Source organism: Nematostella vectensis, chromosome 4 (assembly GCF_932526225.1).
Source record: "Nematostella vectensis chromosome 4, jaNemVect1.1, whole genome shotgun sequence".
Lineage (NCBI taxonomy): Eukaryota > Metazoa > Cnidaria > Anthozoa > Actiniaria > Edwardsiidae > Nematostella > Nematostella vectensis.
This window is the reverse complement of record NC_064037.1, coordinates 10,716,463-10,729,996: the sequence shown is the minus strand read 5'-3', so window position 1 is coordinate 10,729,996 and position 13,534 is coordinate 10,716,463. Positions and strand designations below refer to the sequence as shown.

Below are 13,534 nucleotides of genomic sequence, written 5' to 3'. Positions count from 1 at the left end.
TGGGTGAAATCGGCATCTTCGCTCGCGGCCTATTCTCAATCGCGTCTGTTTATTCAGTCGTTACCGTGTTTGCAGATTAGAAAATCTACTTGGAAGCTGTATATTGCATCAATCGTCCACAACTTTTATAATAGGCCCCGCTTCCCCATATATTTCCTTTCTTCAACAACACAATATGCTATCATCAAGCACTGACAATACATTATTGCATAGTTAGCATTCCAAGGCTAATTCGACTCTCTCCAAACACCCTGTCCCTAATACCATGGATTGTCAGAACCCTATCTGACTAAACCAGCCGGTTTCCACCTTTCCTTTGAAGGGTACAGATTTAGTTTAAGCTATCTGGTCTATTGATCCAAGGAAGGCCATAATTTGCCAGAAACCGTGTTTGTCAGAGATTGACCGTGAAATAATATCACTACCAGGGGTCGGGTGTGTGGGGCTGCTGAGTTATGTCCCCCTATCTGATGTCACTTGGCGTATTATGCTGTGAAAGATGATCTACTTCTGATAGCAAAGAAGACCTCTCGCACACAAGCCGACATAACAGCCGAGTTTGTTGCAGGAATTTCAGGTAAGCAATACTCCATTATCCGATTGTTGCGGAACATTTTAGGCCTTTACCAAGGTCCAAGCTCTCTGACGACTCTCGAAGCTTTTCGATGAGCGATAAGGTTATGCTTCTACATGATTCGCTTATCGACATTTTGTAACAATTTCAAAGAGGTCGAAGGATTTCCATCTATCAGACTCAGGTCTGACGTCTGTAGCTGTTGTAGTGATCAGATTCTACTGTGGACTCATTTGTGTTTACTATCATTTACATGTCCTAATGTACATCTTAATACCAACCACTAATTCGCAAACCAAAGCTTCAATTCCGCTATTAAGAGTTCTTATAATTATTATCACCAAGATAACTATTCGCACTATCAATTACGAGCCAAAGCGCACTATATGGCAAGCAATTTATTTTTAGCTTTGTAAGTTTTTATGAGTTTTCTGTTGATATTTTCGATGTGACAGTTTTGTACTAGGGATTATAAAGCCACTGGGCCGGAAAACGAAAACTATGAAGTTAGATTAAAACTAAATTGAGTGCAAAGTACCCTAGCTGGCGTGCTGCTTTTATTGATATTGCGCGAGATAACTGAATGGCGATTTGATTTATGTCCCTCAGGCAAGCTGTTTTTTTTTTTCGCTTTGTGTTAAAACTGTGACATCGCTTGTTGCGCACTTCGATTATACAACAATCTTTGAACTCTGCTGTCTCCTCTAATGATTTCTCTTTAAAAAAACCCATCCCCCTTTAGCCATACTAATGTTCTGTTAACATGAAAAGTCCATATCAGAGCGGGTTTGGATTTTGCATGCCTTCCTATGTCGAGTATAAATCCAATAAGAAAAATAATATTATTTTTTTGCGAGGAATTTGTTAGATGTCATCGAGACTTGCCCTTCTAAGGAGCTCGTCGCTCGTAAATTTCTGTTTGCAATGTTGTTAGCGTTGGGCTCTTAGCCAACTATTCTATCACGCATCTGTGCTTGTTTAAAGCTTTTGAAGAAGTTTGGATGTTGAATGAAAGGACTAGGGTCTAATTGACTAGAAGAAGCGATATTTTTTTCACGAGTAAATAAGCTGGCCAGGGATAATATCAACAGGCAAAATCGAGTCATGTCATCACTACGAAACACCCCTGATCTTTGCTTCATAAATTGAGACATATCTTTTTCGTAAGTTATTTTGTTCATAAGAACTAAACAATTATGATTGAATTTTCTATAGAAAAAGAGCTAATGTCTTTAAAAATAATCCTCACAATTAGGAGATAACAAAAGACACATCAGTTTAGTGTTACGATCGTGTGTAATTTTTTGTTTCGTGTCGTTTTTTTGATCGGGGCAAAAATGCCAAGAGCGATTTCATAAACTATTCACTAAAAATAAGTATTTTTATTTTGGATATCTATGAGTACGTGAGACCGCTGTAACCTATTTTACAAGCATTTCATTCGATGGTCCCTGCTGATTTTGTCACACCAAAATCAAGATTTATGTGACGCTAATCTTTGCCGATCTTCAGTGAGGCCTTCCGGAAATCTAGTGTCTTCTTTCGAAACAATTTTTGCCTTCTTGAGTTTTCTTGGCGGAAATAAAGTCAAAACTTCTTTTTCCTGTGACGTATTATTTATTTTCGCAATCACGAGAAGAAAAGCAAACTTAACAAACAGTATTTTTTTTTTCGCAGGCTGTCAGGGCATCTTTACATCTTTATGAGAGAAAATGATTTTCGTGGAAATGATTTGGACATCAACAAATGAGTCGCAGCAATTTGATTCTTCAAAGTAACAATGCAAATATTTCTTGTAATTTTCTTTTTATTTTTCGCGTATTTTCTTTATTTTTCCCCAGTCTCGCATGACGATGTGGTCGTAGAACATGTCATTTCGACAAATCAATTTTAACTCAACAAATCAGACGCAGCAATATCATTCTTCAAAGTATCGTTCCAAGGATTTCGCGTGTTTTTTTAAGTTCTTTATTTTTTCCTAGTCTTGCATGACGATGTGTCCGTAGAACAGTTGGAGTTAGCCATTTCAAAAGACGTGCGGCTCCGCTCTCAAAAACAAGTTGTTTGGGGGATAGCAGGTTGACTACTACCTGTCATATTACTATTGTGTTTCGCTAAGACAACATCGTTCTCTTCACGGAAGTTTTGCTGGTTGGTTACGCTGGCGGTCAGATAAAACCATCTTACTAATGTTTTCCCAGCTGAATTGAAGATTTGGTTTGCATTTTCTTGTAAATTTCGTAGCTCTCACAGAAAGGTTGATTCATACGTTCGCATTACACCAGTACCCAAGAATGCATACATTTTTAATTCTTGAGCCTAATTCAAAAGTATAGACCGCTCACATTGCTTCTATTAACAGAATTACTAGATTCGAGGGAAAATACTTCTCTAGTTAAAGTTATTATACTCTCAAAATAATATAATTATAATGAAATCATTATTTTTTTAGGAAACGCCAAGAAATTTCCAAGAATTTCTTAAGGTCATGTGACGCTCCTAAATCCCTTGAGCACATAGGTCGCAGAGGCTTAAAGGGAGTGTCACCATGTTTACCAAGAGTCCCAACAACAACACTTGGGTGGACCGAGGTAAATAAAACGTCTTTGTGTTTCTTGGAATGATTGATAGTTTCAGTTTTACGTACCTAATGAGAAGCAGCCTATTCCCTAGAGGTCTATGTGGTTGGTCGCGAGGAGATTGACTAGGGAGAGCCAGCCGAGTGTGACGTCACAATTACATTTAGTCTCAGGAAACCCGATGAGAATGCCTGAGAAGCTATGACGGGTTGTTGTAACCAAGTCCCAAGCCGCATATGACCATTAACTTCTAAAATATTATTTTGGCAGACGTGCGCAATTCTTTCGTCATTTCATACTATATCCCATTTATATCCCATTCACATCTTTATATCTAATTTAACTGACGTTTATATCTCATTTGCATGGGGACCATCGGGAGGCTCCCACTTTTTCTTTTGTTCCTCTGCTCGGTCGTATTATTTTTATCATAATTCTTTTGTTTATTCTAGGGAGCCCAAAGCAAGCTCTTCTCAAAAAGAAAGCAAGGAGCACAATATTGTCTGTTCTTTCAAAACGACAAACACAGGAAAGGAACTTCATCGGCAAAAATCAGACAGAACGCCAGAGTTGGTCTTCAGATTCTACACTTTCGGATCCCGACACACCAAAGCCTTCCCCGACGAAAGTTAACGAACGGTCTTCGCCAACATACGAAAGGTCTCCGAGAACTCCCAACGAAGCCATCCCAGTAAAACCTGGTTATCATTACTCGCGCCCTTCGGAGCTGTCTCAAAAGTCTCCCCGACAATATTCCGAAAGATCGACAAGTCAGTCTAGCGGGACTCCCGAGTTCTCACGAATTGGTCGATCTCCAATTGTGTCCCCAGTCAGTCGTGAGTTTTCTCCAAAGCCCACTAGAACTGTCTTTGAATTCCAGCCCCAAATCACTAGGCAACCCTCGTTTGAAGAAAGAAAGCCTTTGCATTCCCCCTTTTCTCCGACTTCTAGCTTTTCTGAAGCCAGCCCAAACACGCCCCCTAAAACAGCTCCTAAACCAGCGAGATCGTCACCGAAGCCGGCGGCCGAATTTCGAAGCCCTCTAGAGTCGGGATCTAACTTCGTAATAAAGCCGGCACCTGGCGAGCCCCCTCCGAAGCCAGACAAGCCTTACTCGGTAGTCATACAAAGCACCGCTCGGTATCCACCGCCAAAGCCCCGAAGGTCATCGGCCGATGTCACGCCATACACTGTCACGGTGAATTCGGTCAGAGTATTTGAGGCTACACCTAAAATGGTGGAAGCTGATCCAAAGCTTTATTCTAAATGGGAAAGATACCCCAGTCGTGACCTTCCGGTGATGTCTCCAAGCTTTAAGGAGCAATTTGACTGGGAGATAAGTCGAAAGGGTAAGTCCCAAGAGCCCTCTTCGCCAAGGGCGTTAGGATTAACTGGTATACCCGTGTCTGATGGAGATACGACGCCTAGAGGGATACCCTTACCAGCTCGTAGAATTAGCGTAAGCTCGGATAACGAACCAGAGGAGCCACCCAAGCTCATCTCCGACTCTGTTCAGGTGTCCATCCCCTTCGGGATACGGGATGTACCAAAGTCTTCACGGGACGAGGGTTCCTGGGCTTCAAGAGTATCCGTTTGCGTGCCATTTCAAGTCTTTCAAGGCGAAGCCGTGAAGGTTTCACCCGAAGCTCAGGAAGCGCTAGACAATGCTCAGTACTCGCAGCTCAAAGCCATCGCTGAATCTGAAGATAGAGCAGCCCATAATCCCATGCGTGTGTCAACGACGTTTCCAAGGAATGTTCAGCAGATAATATCACCTACAGAACAATCTGTGATTGAGACCGCGAAAGGTCAGTGGGGCCCCGTTAGGGAGCTTGCAAGAGGTCAGCGGTTCGCTGAATTGAATGCGCCCACGGTTCCATCAGCGGGTGTGCAAGCGATGAATATCCCATCTGACGCCATCGATGGTCCTCATCTGGTGTCGGTTGGAGGTCAACAGATGGCGCAAGAGGTGCATATTCCCATGAGAGTCAACGAGCAAATGGTGCAAGGAATGCCGGACGCGTCAAGGGACGTGCAAGATGGCGCCGCTATCGGCAAGCACGGCAAATATTCGGTGTCCGAACGGGCACGTAAAGGTAGAGCCGACTTTAATTTTCCACACTGCGTCGGGGTAAACACATAAGGGATTACTCCACGCGCGCCGCTCGAGTGTCTACTGACACTCTACTATTACTCGCCTTCCTTCCTTGCTTTTTTGGAAAAGAAAATGTCCAGTTCGTTATCCAAGTTTAAGTAAAAGTTCAAGAGCACTTGTCTGTACTTTGTGTTTTGTTAATGAAAGTATGGAAAACATTTCGTTACTTAGCATCTAACTGTGAATTCTGTGTTCACAATGGTTCTGATGTACCCTTTTTTGATTTTTTTTATTCGACGAAAATCGCCGTCTTGTCACGTACATATTGCTCGTTTAGAGTTTTACTGTAGATACACGGGTAAAAATGCCACAAAACCTGGTATAATGGAAGCGGCTCGCAAAACATCCTGATAAAAAGGACAAGTATGTTAAGAGCTTAACAATGTTTGCCATTTCTTTAATTTGACATGTTTATTGGTCTTGCGTCATGGAAGGTTCTATTGTTAAAAGAGTCGCAAAAGATTTATCTTCCACGTTAAAGGAAAAGTTACTCTAGACGCATTTAATAGACGCATTAAACAGACATTATATTTAAAGCGTTTTGAAGGCAATTTAGTTGATATGGGTTTATTGTTCGCCTTTGTCGGGGCTTTTGTTTAAGAAGATTACGGGAGAAAAGAAGGCGCCTTTCATTTGAAAAAGGAGCTTGTTTGCTCACTCGTTGAGCGTTCGGTTATTTCATAAGGGGTTCCGTCCCAGACGTGGTAAATAGATCTTTTTGAACTATTTTATAAAACTATTGACTTGCATACTACAAGTCAAGGGTAAAAGGTGTATACATTTTCTTAATATTTCGCAGTTGATCAAAATGCAATTAATATGTAAAAAAGGTCCAGCACAAGTAAATTTTTTTGCCAAACCAATTATCAAATAACGTTCATTGAAGACGGATTTATCTCCACTTCTTTTGTTTGAATGATATTTTTAGTAAGTTTTGAATACTTTTAATTTGCGTTAGACAAAACATTTTGTATCAGTACAGCGACGTGTCACCTGATCGTCACGTCAGCAAATGATGTGTGAATGAAATTTGCCACTGACCCCCGGCAAGTCGACTTTTTTATTTTGATATTGGCATCTGTGAATAATAATCACCAACTCATAGGAACTCATAGTTCCTTTTGCTTGAGCAGCTAAACTGAACAGCGAATTAGGAACAGTCAGTGACGTGACATGTTCCGAAAGAAGAGGGACACTGAAAAACTACCAAAATCTGAATTGAATTCGGAGAAGTTTAAACCCCAAGATGGCAGCTGTAGGAAAGAAGGGCCCTCGTTCCTTAGAAAACTCAGACTTTCGAGAGGTATGCCGAGTCCATTGATTTGTTATTGTCGGAACACCATAGGGCTTCTCGTGTTATGACAGTAATATTTTATCATATGAATTGTTTAATGAGTTCTTTGTGGTGGGTTATAAGTTGATTTCGATCGAAATCAACTTATCAAACATCTTGCGGACATTTTCCGAATACTTGCGCCGACAAATGCAAATAGGGAGACATTTCTTTGAATAAAAAACATTGCTTTCTTGTGGTCATGTGAATTAAGAGCAAATTAATACATGACTATGACCATTCAAGAGTGTCGTTGTAGATATGTTGAATTTTTGATTGATTTTCTTTTATCAATGATTATACATTAATAAGTGATGTTTATAAAGTGCGCTTTTACCAGAGAGCTTTTACAGCGATGTTTTATGTGAAACCTAGGATTATCTTAAGCTTAATCCCGAGTCAATTTGCAGTATTAAATCATAGAAATCTGCCATTTTGCATATGTAAATAAGCGCGTATATTGATTTAGGGTGGTATCTTGATTAAAATTATTATTTACAGCGAGTTTCCGTTGAGATATGATTTTTATTTGCTTTAAGATCGTTTGAGTTCTGTTATGTTTTGCGGCAATTATATAACTTACATTTAGTTGGTTTTTGCGTATTCACAATATTTTATTTATAAAATTATCTGCACGCTTTTGCCAAATAACTCCTTGAAGAACCCGGGTGTACAAGGTAAGGTGAGACGGTTGCTCACCTTGCCATGTGCCCTGGGTAACAAGGATGGTCAAAATTGGAGCAAATTCTTTATCCGTAGGGGTATCACAAATACCCCACCAAGGCCTTATCTAGCACAGGGCAGGGAGGGGCCAAGGGGGGGAAGCAGATAGAAGTGGGGGGTAAGAAAATTCCGTCACACCCTTACCCCCCTCCCAACGACAACATAAGTAAGCTTTAGTGTTACTTGGCACTCTGACCATGATTAGAAATCCCAGAGTGACAGCTAATATTCACGTTTAATGTCCCGTCTTAGATATTTATAAATAACCTCGTCCTTTTGTTAGGCTCAGATGAAAGGCATAAAAGCTCAGTAGGCCGCGTTTCCGAAAGGACAGACCAAGAAAAGAGAACTAAGGCAACACCAGACGGGGCGAGAGGAGATAGACGTGGCGTGGGTGCCGCAGCGAGGCCCACCCACCACACCACTGCCGAAAGGTAGAAATTCTATCAATTGTAATGTTGTGTTCAAACATTGTTTAAGGCCCTGTCACACGTACGTTTATTTTTTTTGCGAGGCAGGTCGCAAGAGAAAAAACGTACGTGTGACAGATCCTTTAGGATAAGAGAATTCATAAAGATAGATTTTTAAAGTTGAAAAGCTGCGCCATCTGAAAGGTTACTAGGCCCTTAAAGTAAGGGCGACATTGACCAAACATTGTTGTTAAAGACATGTCTAAAGTATGTGCGACGAAACTAGGGTTCTGGTGACCCTTCAATATGGCGCTGGGGAATTTGAAAAGGAGAATTGTCATTGTTCTATAGCCAAATTCGTTGTTCGTCAGTCATCGGAGGAGGCGGTCTGTAAATTCAGGGCCCCGAGCTTAAGCTTGCATCTCGCCGCTTTCGAGTTCGGTTAAAAACATGACTCGTTTTTCCGAAAGAATTGCGTTGGCGAGTGGTTTTTATGCTGAGATGTGATGATTGGCGGATCGGAAAACGCAGCAAATTTTTCGAGTTTTGAAAACGAGGGCGTGCAACAACGAATCTGGCTATAATGCCAAGAGAATATTTTCGCCATATGGCATAGAGAACCCAGTGATCGCCTTTCTTACAACCGACGTTTCTTTTACAGGCCACAAGTCAAGTCGAGAACAGTAAAAGCAGTCTCAACAAAAGATGTTTTAGGTCAGTGCATATTACGAGTGTTGGGCTATCTCTTTCGACTATCTTCAACAAAAATAGCGACAATGTCGGAGTAGCGTTAACAGCATCGGTTTGTTACGATCCACTTTTACAAATCGTTACCTTCGTCTTTGAACAGTGTCTACCCTAACCAAAGGAAGAACGTTTCGATGGTTGATAACACGAGGTTTATCTACGTTTTTCTTCAATCCATCTCAATAAAAATAGACGAAGTTTAAACAAAGAGGTTCGAACGGTTGCCTATCGCTGTCTACAGTAGCCCGCGAAAAAAAACCTAGAAGATATCAGAAGCTTATAGAATTAATTCCCCCATTCCTTTAGCTCCTTATATCTCCGTAGAACAGCCCCAACATTGTGTAAACAGTGCTAGCACATTGATCTAGCGCCTCTCGTAGCATCACGTACATACACAGCGCGTTTTCCTAAAAAAAGGTCTAACTATTGATATCTCTGTTTCGGCAAAGGTTCCCTAGATGAGCCGTGGCGCTCTTGAAGCAAATGCTAAAAAATTAGGATCTCTGTTTCCAGGAAAGCCGACTGGGGACGAACTCGCCATGCTGAAGGCACGGATCCGCCAGTTAGAAGGCGAGCGGGACTCGCTGCAGGAAAAACTGGACATCATGGAGAAGAGGATATCTTCTGGTGCATCAGTGGAAAAGGATAACATCCGGCTACAAGTTCAACTAAACGATGCGACAAAAGACCTTGAAAAGACGAGGAAGAAACTGGACGAGGCCAATGAGGCTTCGAAAAAAGCAATATCAGAAAAGTCAGTACTTCAGTCAAGACATAATACACTTCTAGTGGAAATGGAAAAACTTCAGATATCAGTGGAACGCACAGAGGATGAAAAAACAGTACTACAAGGAGAAAAAAATAACTTGATCAATAAGAATAAACGTCTTCAAAAAGAGATAGACGCGAGTCTTGAAGACGCCGATCGACTATCGGAGGAGAACACGAATCTAGTTGCTGAGAATAAAAGACTTCGGAATAGACTTAATGACTTGTTACATGGTCTTCGGGACGTTAAACGCTCGGTTGTTAGAGTCAAGGAAGAGAACGGGTTGCTGCATGACGAAATTGTGAGTAATGGTGCGGAAATGATGGCAATCATGAAGAAGTGTTTCGGGGGTCTAGAAATGGTTCTGTCACAAATGGACAAACAAGAAACTACAGGTAATAAGCATGGGGGAGGAATTCCATCTAATGATCGTCTGGATAATGAAAATCAAAAGCTTCGCAAGGAACTTGCGGATAGGGTGGATCAAAATGAGATTTTACTTAAGCAAGTAAAGGAACTTGAGAAAGTTAGAGATGAGCAGATGGATGACTTAGAAGATCAATACAAGGAAATTGAGCATTTGAAAGAAATTAATGAGGAATTGAATAATAGAAATGTTGAACTATCAAAGGCTGACAATGTCTCGTTTTCTCGAACGGATGAGGAGGTGGAAGGGTGCCCTGGTTGTGCTAAACTGAGACTTGAGTTGAATGCTCTCCAGGAAGAGTACGAATCGCAGAAGATAAAAATTGAGGAGCTGGAGGTAAGGATAGAAGATTTAAAAGAAGAGAACGATGATTACCAGCAGGAGACGAAGTACCTCAAACAGGTTTTGTCATACAGAGAAGACATGAAGAGCGTACAGGTGTCCCAGAAAGCAACGCGCCAGCTACAGAAATTGGAATCCAACCTGGAGGACGCGGAGAAAAAATGCAAAGACTTGGAAGACGAGGTGTCTAAGCTCTATTCGCAAAAACAAACGCTGTTGATGAATATTTTGAAGCAGCACGAAGAGGAGGTGGAAGGACAGGACAACGCTGGCGACGAGGATGGAGAAGAGGAAGATGACGAGAATGAAGAAGATGAAAATGAAGAGGACGCGAGCGAGGAAGAGCAGCCGAATGTCACTAGTTCCTTTTCCTTTCGCACGCCTAAGTCCAGAGGAGGTACTATCTTTGGGAAGAGGTCGTACTCGATGGAATCAGAGTTCAGTTCGGGGGGCACTAGCTTCTACGATAGCAGCAGTGATGAAGAAAATGATGCCCCAAGTGAATTGAATAATGCACCGCAAAAACTTAAAGATTACGTGTATGTTCTGCAAGACGATCTGAAACACTTCAAGTCGAGTTTTAAAGAGACAAGGGCAGAGAAGAAGAGCATGGAGAGACGGCTGGAAAATTCCTCGGAGGATTTCAAAGCCATGTTGCAACGAATGCAAAAGCTTGATAAAGAAAACGTTCAAATACGAGATAAGATGAGGAAAGAGAAAAAAACGTACAAGTCCCAGGTAAAGTCATTCGAGCAGAGAATCGAGGAGCTGAAAGAAAACTTGCAGGAAACGGAGGAAGAGAAACAGGCCCTTATTCGCTGTATGCAAATGAACGGTGGTGGACCGGAGTTGGAAACACCAGTAAAGAAAGAGCCAGAATCTCCGATACCCATGGATGACATGAGCCGGTTAATCGCGAAAGCGCAGGAGTTCGCGAGGCAAGAACAAGCATCCAGAGGTAAAGTAAGCGATAAGTCTTCCTCAGAGGAGTCAGAGGATAACGATGTCGAGGAAGGTGAAGAGGAACCACCGATGAAGGAATCTGCAGGAGAGGAACAGGTATCAGACAAGGGCAGCTCCTCTGGTAGCAGTAGCAGCAGCGAGGATGAGGAAGACGGCCGCCCGCCTGTTAACAATGAAATGAATCGTTCATGGATGCAGCCGGAGCCGAAAGCACCAGGTAAGATCAAGGTCTTGCGTTTCCCCTTCTACACAGTTCTCGCTTCATTATGAAAGGTAGTCATGCCTTCGTTGAAAAGGATATGAAAGTTGAACGAGCATGTAAGGGACTCAATAGTTTAGAGGGCTCTTGGAGAATTGAGTACTATTGCTAGGTAGCAGTGCTGAAAAACGTAAGACTAATTCCAGTGACGCGCGATTAAACCAGCATTTTTGTTTTAAAATGGCGGCGTTTTCCGGCGAACTCTCACATTTTGGCGAATAATAAGAAAACTAAATCAAACTTAAGGCTATATATTTTTTTATGACTCCCTCATTATCAAACAAATGTGTTATCTTTTGTACAGTATGATTTTAATGCTGTACAGTTAGTCAAAACAGCGACTGAAGTCATCTTTTCGTACCTTTACTCGAACGATTCAACACTGAAATTTTGTTTGTTTTCGCCAGAACACGCGCATGCACATACGTTATTCATCACTGTCTTGCTAGGTAGGATGAACTACCTAAGAGAAAATGGCCCGCTAAATGGGTAAACTACCCCCCCTTCCCCCATCCTCCCCCGCTCAACATCCTCGCTACGGGCCTGGCGCCCGTTTCTCGAAACACCCGAAAATTCTCGGGCCCGAAAACTTTATTTTGCATTTTTGCCATGTTTTTTTTCCAAATGATTACGCTCAATACGGGCTATTTTCGAAGTTTTGCTGAAGCCAAAAAGTTACCCTAAAAGTCTCGGGTGACTGCGAGGTCCCGAGAACTTTCTTAATTATTTAAGCCATGTGAATTTCGGGCCCGAGAAGTTCGGGAAAGATAAAGAGAATCATCCTTTACATGAATCTTTGTGGTAAAATACGAGGTTTGACGATATTTCAACCGGTTTAGATACCATAACTTTTATGGGAATTAGCCAGCTTTTCAAAAGGAAAAAATCGTTTTCGGGCCCGAGAATTCTCGGGCGTTGTTTCGAGAAACGAGCCAGTGGTTTTAGCTAAATGTCGGTTAAGTCATTCTGAGATTTGGTTCGTCTTCAACGCTGCAATTAAAAGCATTGCAATACGATCAATTTCTAACATTTGTCACTCTCCAGTTTCAGTTCTTAAAAATCGGATGGCACACATACAGGAAACGCGAGCGTCACCAGAAGATGAATCGACCAAGGACGTCATCAAGGAGGACGAGGAGGAGGAGGAATCAGACGATGACATCATCGTGAAGCCTCCTCCGCACGCACGCTTCCTGCAAAGGAAAGCCTCCATCGCTAGCATCAATATGGACAGGGTGTCCAGGGAAAAGCAGCACTTGGAAGATGAAGTTGCTAGTTTGTCCAAGTACTTAAACAGGAGTATCTCTAGAAGACGTCACTCGACTGTGGAGATGCCCAAAACACCACCACTAGGGGCTATGAAAACACTGCAATCTCTTCTTCAAAAGTCGGATGCGGAACTGAAGGAATCCAACGCGAAAATCGCGCGGCTTCAGGAGATAAATGCCGACTTCGAGGAGCGATTCAAAGACAGTGAAACTTTACAGGATGACCTCCGAAAAGCTGTGGTTATAGCAAACAACTTTGCAATGGAAGAACGGGAGAAAAATAACGTGCTGGAGGAGGAGAAAGAGGAGCTGCTAAAGCAATTGGAGGCTTTGAAAAAGGAAAACGCCCGCCTGAAGGGGAGGAAATCAAAAGGGAAGAACTTCAAGTCGCGAATAACAGGCGATGAGGATTTAGCTGATAGCGATAATGGGGATCAGGGATTGGAATTCTGCTCTTCAAGGCACTCTAGTATCGCTAGTATAACGAGCAATGTCAGCAGAGGATCCCTCGACTCTGGAGGGAGGCAAGACAGCAATTCAAACCTCTGTAGCAGCACAGTCAATGGGGATTAACCCTTATCACTACCATAAGAAATTCATTCTCTTTCTATTGCTAATAGGATGGAAGAATTGAACATAAAATAAATATTACATCAAATTATCAATACCTGACCACTGCTATCTACCTCATTACACTTAATTTTCGCGTCACCTTAATTTCACGAATTTCGCGATGTTAAAAGATTCGCGAGAATAAAGTGACGCGAAAATTAAGTGTCGCTAAAATTAGGAGGCGCGAAAATTAAGTGAGTACACAAGAAACCTTTGCGGAATATTGGCCGTTTAATAAGCTTTGTGGAAACACCTTGTCTATTTAGTCATCTAATGTACATATAGTACCGTAAGGGGTTGAGTTGGACTTTTATTTATAGATTTTTATGAAAGTAAATTTAGCCAACGCATCTTTTTGTTAAAAAACTGCGTC

General features: G+C 41.9%; 1 protein-coding gene across 1 annotated transcript; it reads left to right on the top strand.

Moving 5' to 3' along the window:
* Nucleotides 1-220: 220 nt before the first annotated feature.
* On the top strand, nt 221-13,214 carry LOC5513689 (COP1-interactive protein 1). The gene is made up of 7 exons (XM_032383262.2): nt 221-577; nt 3,027-3,165; nt 3,606-5,249; nt 7,648-7,798; nt 8,436-8,488; nt 9,035-11,239; nt 12,326-13,214. Exons 2-7 carry the CDS (start codon nt 3,123-3,125, stop codon nt 13,120-13,122), a joined length of 4,893 nt encoding a protein of 1,630 aa, XP_032239153.2. The 5' UTR covers nt 221-577; nt 3,027-3,122; the 3' UTR covers nt 13,123-13,214.
* Nucleotides 13,215-13,534: the final 320 nt, after the last annotated feature.

Coding starts and splice junctions, on each gene's coding strand:
- LOC5513689 (XM_032383262.2), top strand. CDS start 3,123: ATGTTTACCAAGAGTCCCAACAACAACACTTGGGTGGACCGAG. Junction 7,799..8,435: donor CACCACACCACTGCCGAAAG/GTAGAAATTCTA, acceptor TTTCTTTTACAG/GCCACAAGTCAAGTCGAGAA. Junction 11,240..12,325: donor GCCGGAGCCGAAAGCACCAG/GTAAGATCAAGG, acceptor GTCACTCTCCAG/TTTCAGTTCTTAAAAATCGG.